Source organism: Apteryx rowi, unplaced genomic scaffold (genome assembly GCF_003343035.1).
Source record: "Apteryx rowi isolate R43461 unplaced genomic scaffold, aptRow1 scaffold_254, whole genome shotgun sequence".
Classification (NCBI taxonomy): Eukaryota; Metazoa; Chordata; class Aves; order Apterygiformes; family Apterygidae; genus Apteryx; species Apteryx rowi.
Genome location: NW_020448908.1, coordinates 1058554 through 1072310, shown reverse-complemented (window position 1 = coordinate 1072310; position 13757 = coordinate 1058554). Strand labels below are relative to the sequence as shown.

General features: G+C 37.1%; 1 protein-coding gene across 3 annotated transcripts in view; it reads right to left on the bottom strand.

The window, feature by feature from the left end:
* The window catches only part of ARHGEF18 (Rho/Rac guanine nucleotide exchange factor 18), a 55977-nt gene that overhangs the window by 19749 nt on the left and 22471 nt on the right, over positions 1-13757 (bottom strand). For all 3 annotated transcript variants that reach the window (XM_026067121.1, XM_026067120.1, XM_026067119.1), the window contains exons 11-15: positions 6879-6946; positions 5137-5197; positions 1481-1625; positions 539-651; positions 240-380 (exon numbers count right to left, since the gene is read on the bottom strand). In XM_026067121.1, the coding sequence (XP_025922906.1) occupies positions 240-380; positions 539-651; positions 1481-1625; positions 5137-5197; positions 6879-6946 (528 nt within the window). The remainder of the gene's footprint in view (positions 1-239; positions 381-538; positions 652-1480; positions 1626-5136; positions 5198-6878; positions 6947-13757) is intronic.

The following is a 13757-nucleotide window of genomic DNA, read 5'->3' as shown; positions in this document are numbered from 1 at the left end:
GTACAGATGGACTTTGTTGCTTACACAGGCATATGGGAAACTTGGGTTGCTCAGAAGTATTAGTAGGAGAACTTATGCACACTAAGACAGGGAACAGACATGAAAATCTTCACTAAATTTTAGTTTCCAAGCACAAGTCAAAATAGGAAGCCAATTAAAACAATGATTTCTACTTCATTTCAAAATGGTAGCACTATGAAATAAAAAAATATATTCATAAAAATAACAAATATTCTTACCATAAATGACATCTTGCCTTTTTATAACTTCTTTCTTTTGCCTTTTTGCATAAGGCTGTTCCACTGCAACACTCCAAGACTCTGCCTCAAACTCAAGAGCATCTGTTTCTATTTCATTTCGGAGGGACACAGAATATGCATCTGGATCAAAAGCACATTTAATTTCACTGATCAGCAAATTGTGTCTAGTCATATCCCTCATTATCATCATTAACAACAACAGTAAAAAAATCTGTGTTGTTTTGTTAAGACTGCGTTAGAAATTGTATAAAATCCTGTAAAGCACGGAAATTCCATACCTTCCAGAAAAATGGAGTCCGATGTTGAAGGTGCAAGTGAGGCAACATCATCTAATGTCTGCTTAAATTTTATAAATCCAGAATCCCCTTCATCCATGTCTCCTGAAATTAGTCTGAACGGCCAAAGAAATTAGACAATGAGGGACCAGAACAGAACATTAACATATTTTTTTTCAAGTTGCTTGACTAAAAAAACCCCCAAAACTTCTAACTCCTGTAACAAGCATCTTTCCTTAATTATAGTGCAATTAAGTTAAAATAGATATATAAAAGCTATCTTTGCACTCCAACTTTAAATAGTCAAATCAATTGAGTAACTTAACAATAATCATTGAAATGTTACAGTTTTAATTAGAAGAGTACAAGCATGCAACTTCTGGTATGACATTTTAAAAGACATCACCTGGTGACAAGCCATATCCAGTTCAGAGTACAAAGAGCACTTTCACTGAGAATTGAGCATAATTGTGACATATTAAAAGGACATAACTATATAAACAGTATATAGTTTTGAGTTTGTCTACTATTTTAATCAAGGTATACTGCAATTTAAAACATTGCTGCCTCCTACACTAGTCAGAACTAGTAGTATCTAGAATAACTGATCTCAGAAAATATTGCTGAATTTCAACAAATCTGAAGTCTAATATACCCATGGAAAAAAAAAAAAATCTAGACAGAGCTACTAAAATAGTCCCCTATTTTATATAATATTTTGTGGCATAGTGCAGGGGGACTAAAGAGAAGGTGTTGATTTAAACCAACAAATAGCTTACTGTTTAGGGGATATTTTAAATTAATTTCAGCATTAGAAGCTGACYGAATCTCTTTTGAGCTTGAAAATAAATGTGAGCTCTTGTTTTAGTACTGTAATTGGTTTTACTTTTACAAAGGGGGGATGCAGTAGAAGCTAGTGAATTAGAAGAGAAGCAGTTTACTTACCCAAATTTATTAACAGCTCCAGCAGTATTCAGTGAAGATTGAGAATTTCCTCTTTGGGCGATAGTCATACCGAGATTCCGCGATAATACTGGGGTGCCATCCGGTCCCAGGAGAAGACCTCGGGGCTGCTCCTTCAAAGAAGCAGCTAGAGAGGCAAAAATTGAATTGGTACTCAGAAAATGAGGCGTACACTGCAGATCGCCTGCTCTCAAACCTCTCTCTGAATGTGGACGGAGAACAGACAGGATCTTGGATGTCAAGAGCTCATTGTCCAAAAAGACATTCTCATTCCATTTTCTTGAAAAGGAACCACAAAAAGACAGCTCAGGATGAGCTGGAATTGTATTGCTTCTGCCGCTGCTTTTTGAATTTGTATTCCCCATGCTCACTACTGGCTGCCCTAAGACTTGGCACAGTAAAGTGGCCCCAGAGATGCACTGTTTTTATACTACCTGTGATCCTTCTAGAAATGTAAAGCTGCCACTTAACTTACTGTATTGGCTAAATCAGCAGGTCTGAAGTGCAGGAAATTGGTCCCTACTGTGCCCATTTAGTGTGGAAATTGCAAAGTATCTTCTCCTTTAGTAAAACACCAGAATCTACACACAATTATTCACACCCTGCCGTATAAGGGCAGAGAACATTTCATGGCAAACAAGAAAAATCTGAGATCACATAAAAACCACAAGTTCTTTGCAATGCTTATTGCTGCATAGTGATTTATATCTGCATGCACACACACTGAATGTAATAGATACCAGAGCTAAATTTAATTTTAATACTGCAGCTTTTTAATGCTTTTTAAATCTAGACAGACTGTGAACTGGAAAGATATTTAAAACTTTAATCACTATTATACAATACATGGAAGCCTGTAATAGACTTATAAAAAATGGATATAATTATTTAGCACTAATGTCTAATAATGAATGATAAGGAACAGGAGACAAAATACATCCTTTTAAAAAAGGAACTTCAGAGAAGTCAAAGATGAAGAATCAGCCAGACAATCTTCAAAACTTTGCGTCACTGATGAGGCCTGCAGCTGCCCTTTCTTCAAAGTGCTTTTAAGGACATGGGAGTGGAAGAGACCTCATGGATCCTTGAGCCCAGGTCTCTACTATTGCAGGCAAGCTTTATCTTACACACAGACTGAATTTCTCTCCCACTACTGTGTCTGGGAGGCTGCTTCAGGACCATGCTGTTGTAGCAGTTCAAGAGTGTCTTCAATTTCCAGCCTAGGTTTATTGATGGCCAATTTATAGCTTGKTTTTTTTTTGACAACACTGCTGCTTATCCAGTCCAAATAGTTCCTTTTTCTTAGTATGTACTCCTCAGCGTACTTTCGTCAACAGTCATCTCTCCCTCTGCTTCTGTTTTGCTCAACAAAACACGGCTAAACCAAGGTATTCAAGTTTCTTCTCATAAGACAGGTTTTTCCAGATTTCCTAATATCCTGTATTCTACACCTGCTTGTCTTTCAGTTCTCTTCCTTAAAACACTTGACTAGAATTGTATGCAGGGCTGCAGATGAGATTTCACCAATGACTTTTAGTACAAACGATATCAGTAGATCTTTTACCCACTGGAAATACCTCTCCTGGTACCTCCCAGGATCAGGTTCAAAATTTCTCAGCTGCATTGCACAGCTAATTCTCAATCTACAACAAACTGGATAAACTGACATACATCTCTTCCTCCTCCATCATCTCCAAGTGATGAGCTCCAAGCTGATCATCCCAAAAAAAGGAGACTAAGTGGATATTAACAAGACCTGCAAAGGAGGATTTTTTTGAAGAGAGACTTAAAAATAAATGCCAACCCATTTCCATATGGGAAGTATTGAAATCATCAGCCATCATGTTCTCCTACTGTGCTTCACCCGCCAAGAATATAAAGTTTTGTTTCACAGTGTTAGGGGTTGTTTCACAACCCTGCTAGGTCAAATCTAAAAACCTCCAGAGGCAAAATATGAAGGGGGCACAGCTTGCACCTTTCTTAAAATGTATTTTTCTTTTACGTTGATACCACACCTTTGGCTTTTTCTGCTTGGCATTGATGTCTGCAGTGTTATACTGTGCGTAAAGACATACAATGCCCGTGCTATTAGCTGTTCCTTTAACTTCCTACTTCTGCTTTTGACTATGGAAAATAAGTACTGCCTGCCCAGCAGAGCCTGCACCAACAAAAAGCCATTTTCTGAGTTCAATTAGCACTGTCTGCACACTGCTGAGAGCCCGTATCGATTGTTGTTAACCTATCACATCAGACCAGACTGTATACCACAGAGCAGTTTCAACGACAAGCCCTATGGCCAACTTTTCCTATTTTCATTATTCCTTATTGTTTCCTATTTTAGTCTCTGCACTTTCCCCTAAGTGGACAAAAACATTCTTGGCAGCACAAACGACCACTTATCTTATTATAACAATTCTTCCCTTTGTGCTATCTCTCAGTAAGGATCGTTTCCTAAAGAAGTAGAAGCTTGAAATGCAAGTCAGAGGATACCTAACAAAGATGTATGCAATACCCAGACATTCTCATCAGTTGTGTTTCTGATAGCCAGCAAAGCAACCAAATAGACCAACTGTAAGGAAAAATAATTCTGTTCTAGCTATTGTCAAACATCTTAGAGCCTGAGAAATCTGTTCTGTTAATGCAGACCTCATAACTTCTACCAACTAAAATGCCATTTAAGTTTTAGACCTGTGACTCTGATGCCTGTTGTATTTGCAAGTATATAATCATCACTTCAGTAAGCTTAGTCCCAAATAACGGGGATCAAAAGCAGGATGGACAGTGTCTCTATATTGCTTTATGTAATTATTAAAGCAATTTCTTTTATATGTAACAAAACAGTTTTTAAAATTTAACTGACAATGTAATCAGTCTCAAATCTAACAGTTATATCATGGAAAAAAATGTCATTCTTCGATGTACAACTGAAAAGTACCATCTGCCCCTTTTATAAGTACTGTTTTCAAATTCTGGAATTTGAATAAAAAGAAAGGTCACAATCGCACAGTTTGAGAAGAATTCTCTTAGATGGTAAACATGCCAAAGAATTCAGCAAAACCAAGTAAAAGAAAAAAAAGAAAAGAAAAAAACAGCTATTTGGTCTTTTCCAGTAGCAAAAAGCTATTTCAAAGCCCATGCTGCAGAATAGCTGTTCTTTCTTTTTATTTTTTTCCCCAGATCCCTTTTCCCACTTTCTTTCAACAAAGATTTATGTTCAGACCATTTATGCTAGCTTGTCTTAGAGATTTCTAGCAACCAGTAGCTGCAGGCAAGTTTTAAATAGACAATTATGAAAATCTGATGTAAAACAAAGTTCACAGTTCTAGTCTTTTCAGAGGCCAGAGAATAGACAATCAATGAGAAACTAGCTTATTGATCCCTTTTCACCATGATATTTTGAGGTTACACAGCAAGAAGGTATAAACGAAAATAAAAAGATAAAAAGATAAAAACACACAGGAGATTGCTAGGAGCCTCTAAGCCATTCCCAATAGAAAAAAAAATGAAGCCATCTTATTAAAAGAGACCTTTTCTATACTTCAATAACACACTGTGTATAGCCTTTAAAACATATTAAAGAAAAAAAATACAATTGAACAGATAAGCCTTGAGCACAGAAATCATTCTTTAGTACAAACCTGGGGAAATGCACTGGGACGAACTTTGTGGAGATCCAGAAGATCTGTGCTGCAAATCTTTCTGTTACAGGAAAAAATACAATATTCTTACACATACAGACCAAATTTTCAGTCCAAAATGAATCATATTTTCCCTATCATATAACACTAACTGTAAGTGGAGCTTCATACTGAAAATATAAGAGATTTGACACAAGAGCAGTTTTGATTTTTTCACATTCCAGAACAATGGTATATTGACATTGACATTACATATAAATACTCCATCAAGTATCAGCCAGACTGAAGTTGAACCAAAAAGGAAAAGTTACAGCTGAATTAAAGTCATGATCATAGATAATCTAGTAAATGAAAGCAAACCCTTTAAGTTGGCAGTCTTCTTCATCTACACTTTGTTGCAGTTTAGCTTACAGCAATACTAATTAAACTTAACTAACCCAGACAATGCTTGGTTTCAACCAAAATTAATACTGTCCATTTAAAATTGCACCTTTATTCATCCACACAGCTTTCTTGTTCTTACAGCACTAGGATATTCCAAATTCATTGAGAAAGAATTTATCTAGAAGGTAGACAAATTAAATAAATAATAGTCTGCAACAAATGGCTTTTGGGGGGGGGGGGTCTCACTTCACTCCGAGTCTCACTTCCGACTTCATTCCCCCTATCGTTTTGTGCTACCTCTCCTTTTTCTCTTCAGGAGTGGTTTGCAGGGGATGATTCAAGCATGAAAGTTTGGAGACAGTCAAGAGTGGAAATTAAATCTCTACTGCATTTAGCATAGGAGCAACTGAACATTTATGTTTGAAAGACAAATGCACAATGACTTTAAAAGTTTATAAGTATATATGTATGTCTATATACCTATATATGTATACAGATACCTATATAGATATACCTATATAGGTAGGTAGATAGATTTATAAAACCACACATCTGCCCTCAAAAAGGTTACATCCTAAATCACCAGAGGCTGAAAGTGTTTCCTCTAACCTCTAATTGCCCAGAAAGAGCTGTTCTGCTCTTTCTCCCTCTCATAGTACTCCCTAATCTGCTGTCAGTCTCTGAAATCAGCAGTCACAGGCTAACACAAACTAAAAAACCCTCAAGTCTAAATGGTTATACGGARGAGGAAATGATTTTCACATACAATACCAGAATGAAAAATGACAGGTACACAGCTATCTGAAACCAACCTGTGACCTTACATGCAATCTTAGGCACCTCTGTGACAAAGATAAAAAGTGAACACCTTGGCAAGATTTAAAGTTTATCACAGTTCAAAAATGAAAGCACTTATTCTCCATTGCTCAGCTTATAAATARTATGCAGCTATTGTGATCAAATTCCTCTCTACTCATTCTCCTCTCAGCTTTGAGGTGACACTGTCTTTATAAATACAGTAGCACAAAATTCAGAGGTATCAAATTAAGACTATCCATTTTTTAAGCAAGAAATAATTCAATTATGTTCCAAAAACAAGTCATGGTGTTTGAGCATTCTAAGGGCAAGTCACAGTTCTGACAGACACAAACAATGGTAATTAGTTTTCAGTAAAGCAATAAAACGTTTCACTTTGTTTTCCCTACATAGATTCTCATAAATTAGTATAAAGGCAAGTTAATAACTATTCGACTTGGAGATGAAGAACAAGATTCCATACTGATTTAAATTAAAACACTCGCACTAAATTCAGTTTATTGTCAAACACCATTATTTACAGAACAAGCTGTAAAACCTACCCTGGGTCTGATGCTGCTGCATTCAGCCAGTAAATTCTTGCAGTTCTTATGGACATTCACTGCACAATCTGAAATGCAAAACAAACAAACAAAAAACTTAAATTATTCTTGCCATTCCCTTTTAGGGAAAGAAAGAGTGAGCAATAAAAGATTTTGGAAGAGATGCAGAGTAATCTCAGGTGTTTCAGTGAGCATCCCTGTCGTGCACATTCTATTCTTGATTTTACATCAAATACTCAAACTTTTAAAACAAGATTCAGAATCACAGATAATAAAATTCACAAACACAAAGAAACACTACTGAATGCACTAATATTATTCTGCTTAGTTTCCACTTGACCAGAGCATCACTTCCTTCAGATCTGAAAATGTTACTTTCATGTCTCACATAATTCAGARTTAATACTATTCAAAAAGGAAGCATTTTGCTCCATATGTGTAGTTGCCATTTCTACATAGAGTATTAATAGGAGCCAAAGTAATTAAAGTGAAAAAGTTCAAAACACACTATAGAATCATCTAAGTACTACCATCTTTCTAGCTTCATAAAGGAATTGTTTCCAGAATATGGAAGTAGAACAGTCCTCTCTCACCCAAAAGGCATAACACCACTAATATCATGGTTAAATCCAATCTCGATTTTTCTCATAACAACTATTTCTTGAGGAAACAGGATGACAAAAACTGATACTATCAGACATTCTTCAGAGTCTCTCTGCCCCTCTGTAAAATCAGACACTTTCTTTATCCAAAAAACACAGAAGCAAGACACCAGGAACCCAACTAGTAAGGCAAACCAGGATATGTTTCTTCCCATAGATTACACGCATGCCTGTTAAAAGAGAAATTGAACATAACTAGAAAGATGGACACTGTATCTGCTGGAGAAAAGCTTGTTTGTGTTTATATCACAGAGGAAAAACTATTTAAGACCTGTTCATCYAGACGGAACTATCACCCACTCCTGGCACCAAGACTGCTGACCTGCTTTAAGGCTTCTGGCTAACAGAAATTCTCACTTAGAACTGTTTTTCATAATTACAGCAAATCTCTGAGAACTTGAGCAATATGTTTACTTGGCCTTATTTATAAATAAATTAATAAACAGATATAGAAACAAGCCCGAGGGAAAAACTGAAAGCATGGAACTGAAAGATGCTTACACATTATGCAACTTCCACAAGCATAGGAAACAGGATCAGAATACTGTACTTTAAGTGCCTGCCATATACAACTTTTTCACAACAATAATCACCCCCCATAACTTCTCTTTTTTTTGTGATATTTCTACCAATATCTTACCACATGCAACAAAATAAAAGGCACTATATAATTTCAGATGAACATGTCTCTAAAAATGCATGATAGTAAATGTATCAAAATTATTTACTTCCTGAAAGTATGTAAAGGACGACTAAGATATTAGCTACTTCAGCGCTGATAAAGCCTGCACAGATCACTGGGAAATACAGAGCTTGTTAAAAACAGGCCAAAACAACAATCAGTTGACAATGGCAACTCCTTCCTCCTGAGACAAAAAAGCAAACTGTAGGACTAAACCACCATACTAAAGGAAACAGAAAAAATTCTCATGACATCATGCTGTATTACATGGGCCACAGAGGCTGGATTTGAGCCTAGCTTACAGATGGGTTCCCTTCAGGGCAGAAGAGGCACCGCAACACAGGGAAGTGTGACACAGCCACTGCCTGCTCCACTGCACCTGCTCTGAGAATAACCGACATCCACAGCGATGACTACAGCATGTCGACTAAGCATAGTTTCTATTTAGAACAAGACTGGATTAAGAAATAATGCCCTTACGTTTAAACTAATTAGTTGTAAATTACAGTCAAGTATTTTCAAAAACCAAGGGTTACCAGTGTAGGACAGTCATCGCACATGAACTCTATTACTCGCTAAAGCTATGTTTTTGCAAAAGCAATTATTCTGGTTCTTGTGCACCCAGRAGCGCTGACGGCATGCACTCCCAGCTTCATTGGCATTCATCTGTATGARCCTGAATACATTTTCAGTGTTAGAAGGCAATGTCTACATATACATATTTTATGTATATACATACGTATGTGTGTATATAGACACATATATACAGACACACACAGATATATACATATTTATAGTCACACATATATACATATTTATGATTTGATATACATTTCAGAGATATATCATACACAGTTTTAAAAAAGCTCTAGTTATATAACTAATTACAATAAAATTTTATTATAAATTTGAAGATACACCATACAGTTTAGAAACACTTTGGTGTATCTTCAAATTTCCTTTTGAAATCATTTCGTTATCTAGAATTGTGCAATACAGCACTCCATAATCATTTACTCAAAATATGACTGGACATTTGCATATCTTTAGTGATTAAGTTCAATAATTTTTTTTTCCTATTAATGATTAGTAAGACCACTCCTACTTCAAAGACTTGGGTACCTGGTTAAGTTAACTGTAAAAGGGATATCAACTTAAAAATGTATTTCATTTTTAAAACCATTCACTTGCTCTGTTACAGGTAACATCTTATATCACTCTCAGTAGATATTTTCCAGGTAATTACATGACATATCTAACAGTACCGTGTATTAGTTTTGTAGGCTGCTGAAACGTTCTTTACATGATAGGAGAGAACATACTAGAAAACACAAAAATGCTACAGGAAAGCATCAGAAAACTGCAGGTGAATCAAAGAATTCTCTGAAAGACTATTTGAAACCCAATAAATCTAATGATTTCTAAATGGCATTATTTTTACCCATGTAACAGAATTTTGAAAACTGACAGAAGCTGGCAGAAAAAAATCAACAGAGCATTTTATAAACATACTTCATTTTATAAAATATAATCCAGCTGTTCCTATTCAACACACTTTTGAAGACAGTGCTGAGTCAAGTACACTCCAATTCAGGATAAGAATGATCATTTGAATACTAGTGAATTTGATTTCCTTTCTCTAAATCTAAGATCTCTTTGCAGTCTTTATTCTTTTAGACAGCCTCTCTGGAACAGGACACTAGAGAACAGCAGGGGTCAAGAAAACAACAAAGAGAAGAATGAGGAACAGAAGAAAGTGGAGAAATCAAAGAAACCTTAAATATCAATCTCAATGTTTTCAGAACAGAAACAAATCAGAAGAATCACTATAAAAGTATACAAATAATAGATATCTAACTTTAGAAAAGACAGATGGGAGGAATTTTCTTCCCTGTATCATAATAGAAAAGAAAAGGAAAGAAAAGACAAGAAAAAAGGAGACCAACAAAAGAAAAGGAACATTGATAAATTCAAAACTGATAAAGAAAATATTTCTGCATGTAACACTTCAGTAACTGGTGGCATTAGGTTTTATTTGGATCGATAATTTGGAAAGGTATAAAAATGAACCAGACACTTTTTTCTCATACTGGAGAGGCACAGAAAGTCCCAAGGAAGGATGGGGCTAAGAGCGCTCAGAAGAACTCCCACCCAGTCTCTTCCTTTCCTCTTCCCAGTCTTCTCCTCCTTCAACTTCTCTCCCCTCTACCAGCCACATGACTAACTGGAACTACAAGAATAGGAGTTTGGGAGGGAAAAGCAACTCCTCCAAAGGATTTTATTTCCACAAAGGCTATACAGAAGGGCTGTGGCCACGGCTAGCACTGAGAATACCAGCTAGGCAGCCTCAGAAAGGATCCTCAGCTATAAGCTAGTGGACAAAGATTTGGGTCACCTTGACTGGATGGGGACAGGACCACCACTGCTGGAGCTRAAGGTTTACAGCAATCAATACCACAAATAGCATGAGAAATGAAGTAAAACCAGCATGGTGGTTTCTGGGCTTAAATCAAGCCATTTGTGATTAGACTGAGCATTTTGGGAGCATCACATTATCTTCCTTCTGCTTACTATGGGGACGGTCACTGCATCTGAAGCATTTCATATTGGCTAGGGTCAGTGATGACCTTCAGTCCATTGACAAAGTGAAACTGAGGCCACATCCAGCAAAGAAATATTCAAGACTAAGGAGCTCATAAACAGCATAAAAGATTCTGTTGATGATTCCTGATAATAAAAGTAATTTCTGGTAGAATAATAAAAACTTCCCTAATTAATGAGATGTCTTCCCAAAGGCACACAAAAAAACAATTCACAAGTAGTCACTTAAGAGCATTTTATTGGACAACACATTACACTGCCCCAAAGCATAACACTGATTCACAGTATTCAAGAGGGCAATAAACCAAACTCAAAAAGAGCACGCGAATACATTTTCTCCCACAGCTGTAATACCTTACAGTGGATGAGACACTGGCAATGTCCTATAAATGTCTACCAGAATTGAATTCCAGGACAAATCTATGACTCACCAAATATTATGAGTATTATGACACTGACCTTTGGTATGGAACAGTACTGCCCAATAAAATAACTCTTAAATGGCCATTTGCAAACTAACACTTAGATATACTGTAATTAGTCTAAAATTTAACTATTAACTTTTTTCCCCTCAAACATATATATACATATTTTTTTTCAATGGCAGATTGAAAAATCTTTAAAACATAATTAACCTCAAATGAAGACAGCCTTTAGTACTGATTCTAATGATACAAGGAGTTTGAACACTCTTCACTACCTATTAAATCCAACCAGCAGAAATGAGCTGTGGGCAAAAGAGCTTTCTTGTAAAACTAACAATTTTTCTGATATTAAATAATTCTGGACACTGCAGAGATGAAAGAAAATCTCTTCCCTCTTTTCTCATTGTTACACCATAGAAGAAGGTCATTACTCTCTCTTGAATTGACAAAGAAAATGTTTAGTTCTGAAGAACTTGCATATGAAGAATTAATACAAGAATATAAAATCTGAATTTATACGTAAAGATACAGAACACAACCACTGAGAAACGTTTCAAACTACAGCATTCCAGAAAAAGCAGACTGACATTATGACTCCTCAGGGAAGAGGAGGAGTTTCACTTGAACTTGAAGAAGTTCCTGTATTCAGTAAAACCAGGCCATGTATCCTAATTAATTCAGAACAGATTTAATTTTTGTCCTAGTGGCTTCAGCGACTAGTGTTTATTTATTTGTTTTGCTAACATGCCTCATTGAGCAGAGGCAGAAACCAAAAACTGGAAGAGTGCAGAGTGACCAGACACTTCACATTCTGAAATAGAAACAGCCCACACCAGACAGTAACAATACTACATTATTAGGTTTCAGTTTCCCTGTTAAAATGCTCCTCTTGCTCTCCACAAACAACCTAGGAATTACTTTCTCAGTGGTTTTGTTGTTATTGTCAAAACAGCAAGGAGACGGATTAGAATGGTTCATGTCATTCCTAACAAACTGCAAGTGCTGATGGGTTGGGTGTTTTTTGTTTTTGTTTTTCTAAAGCACTACCCCCTTCATCCCCTGGAATGGACCAAATGAACAACTGATAATTCTTTTCAAAAAAAAAAAAAAAAGGTAAAGTAAAATTTGCGTATTGTCCTAAAAGAAAGATTAGTACCATTTAAATTCTCTCACACTGAACCCTTCCCCCATTTTAAAGAAACACCGCAGCAGGACTGAGGCGGCAAGTATGACAATCATAAATGGCATTTGAAATATTTCATAGGTAAACATTAGGTGGAACTACAACACAGTGTGTTTGAGAGCCATAGTTCATGCATTTATTTTTTACCATAATAACAAGAACCTTACAAGTATTTTCTAACTTTAAAAATTTTAAAAATATACCAAATAAAATAGGTCACTAAGAAAAAAAAATTTTTTTCAAAAGGGGTAGCACCAACAACTCAGAAGGAACTGGTTTATTTCTTAGTCTTCTGTAGAAGGCCCACATATGCTACAGTAATGAAACCACAGTGCAAAATCTTCAGACAGTATTTAACTTTGCTTATTTATTAGAACAGCAAACCCAAACACAGTACCAGAAACACTCAGAAAGCTATTTTATTTATGAATCAGTCCCAGCTTCTCCCCACCTCCCCCAAAATCTGTCACTGCTTCTAGCTCCCTTTGGGGATTTCCTTTCCAGCACATATAAGCATTTCAGGTAAGCCTACAATCTGATATTATCCCCCTCTCGCTTCTGTATTGGGGAATATGTCAGTATTGGGGTATATTTCAAATGGGTCAGTCATCACAATTGTGGGTAAGAACCAGTAGGCAATTTCCACCAGACTTTTTCTAACATAGTCAAAGTCTTTTTATGTGCACCTTGGGCATTCTTCACTGCTGCAGCCCCAGTATGAGCAGCACAGGTAAACGAGAAGACAAGATGTACAATTTTTTGCCTCAAGAATAAGGATGCTGAGACTCAAGCTATGTGGTAAAAAGAACCAGATACACGTGATGCTAGATCAATTCCCTTCCGTAATTCACACTGTAATATTTCAGTTCCTTCTCTAGCTGCCAAGATAGGTCTCTACGCCTCTGAGATAAAGACTGGATCTTCATAAGCTATGCCTTGCTTTGTCTCCCTAATTAAGCCTTGAAATGCTAACGTTGGAATAGCTCTAAGCCCTGCAGAACTTATCACGAAAGGGAAGAGATAAACCCAGTGCTCTGGCCAAAATCTCGATTTTCTTCACGCTTTCGAAGGAGGCAGGTGTTGTGTAACTCGCCGGCGCGCAGCGCGGCGGGACGTTGCTAGGCGGCACCGGCCGGCTGACACGCTCCCTCCACAGCCGGCCGGTCCCCGCCGAAAACCCCGCGGGCAGCGGCGCTGCCCCCAGCCGCCTTCCCGCTCCCGGGGGCGGCCGGGCACCGGGCCGAGGCCTCTCGGGGCTCTGCCCTACGGGGGAGAGGGGGCCTAGCGCCGAGAGGGCTCCCGCTAAGGCCCTAAGGCGGGGGGGGG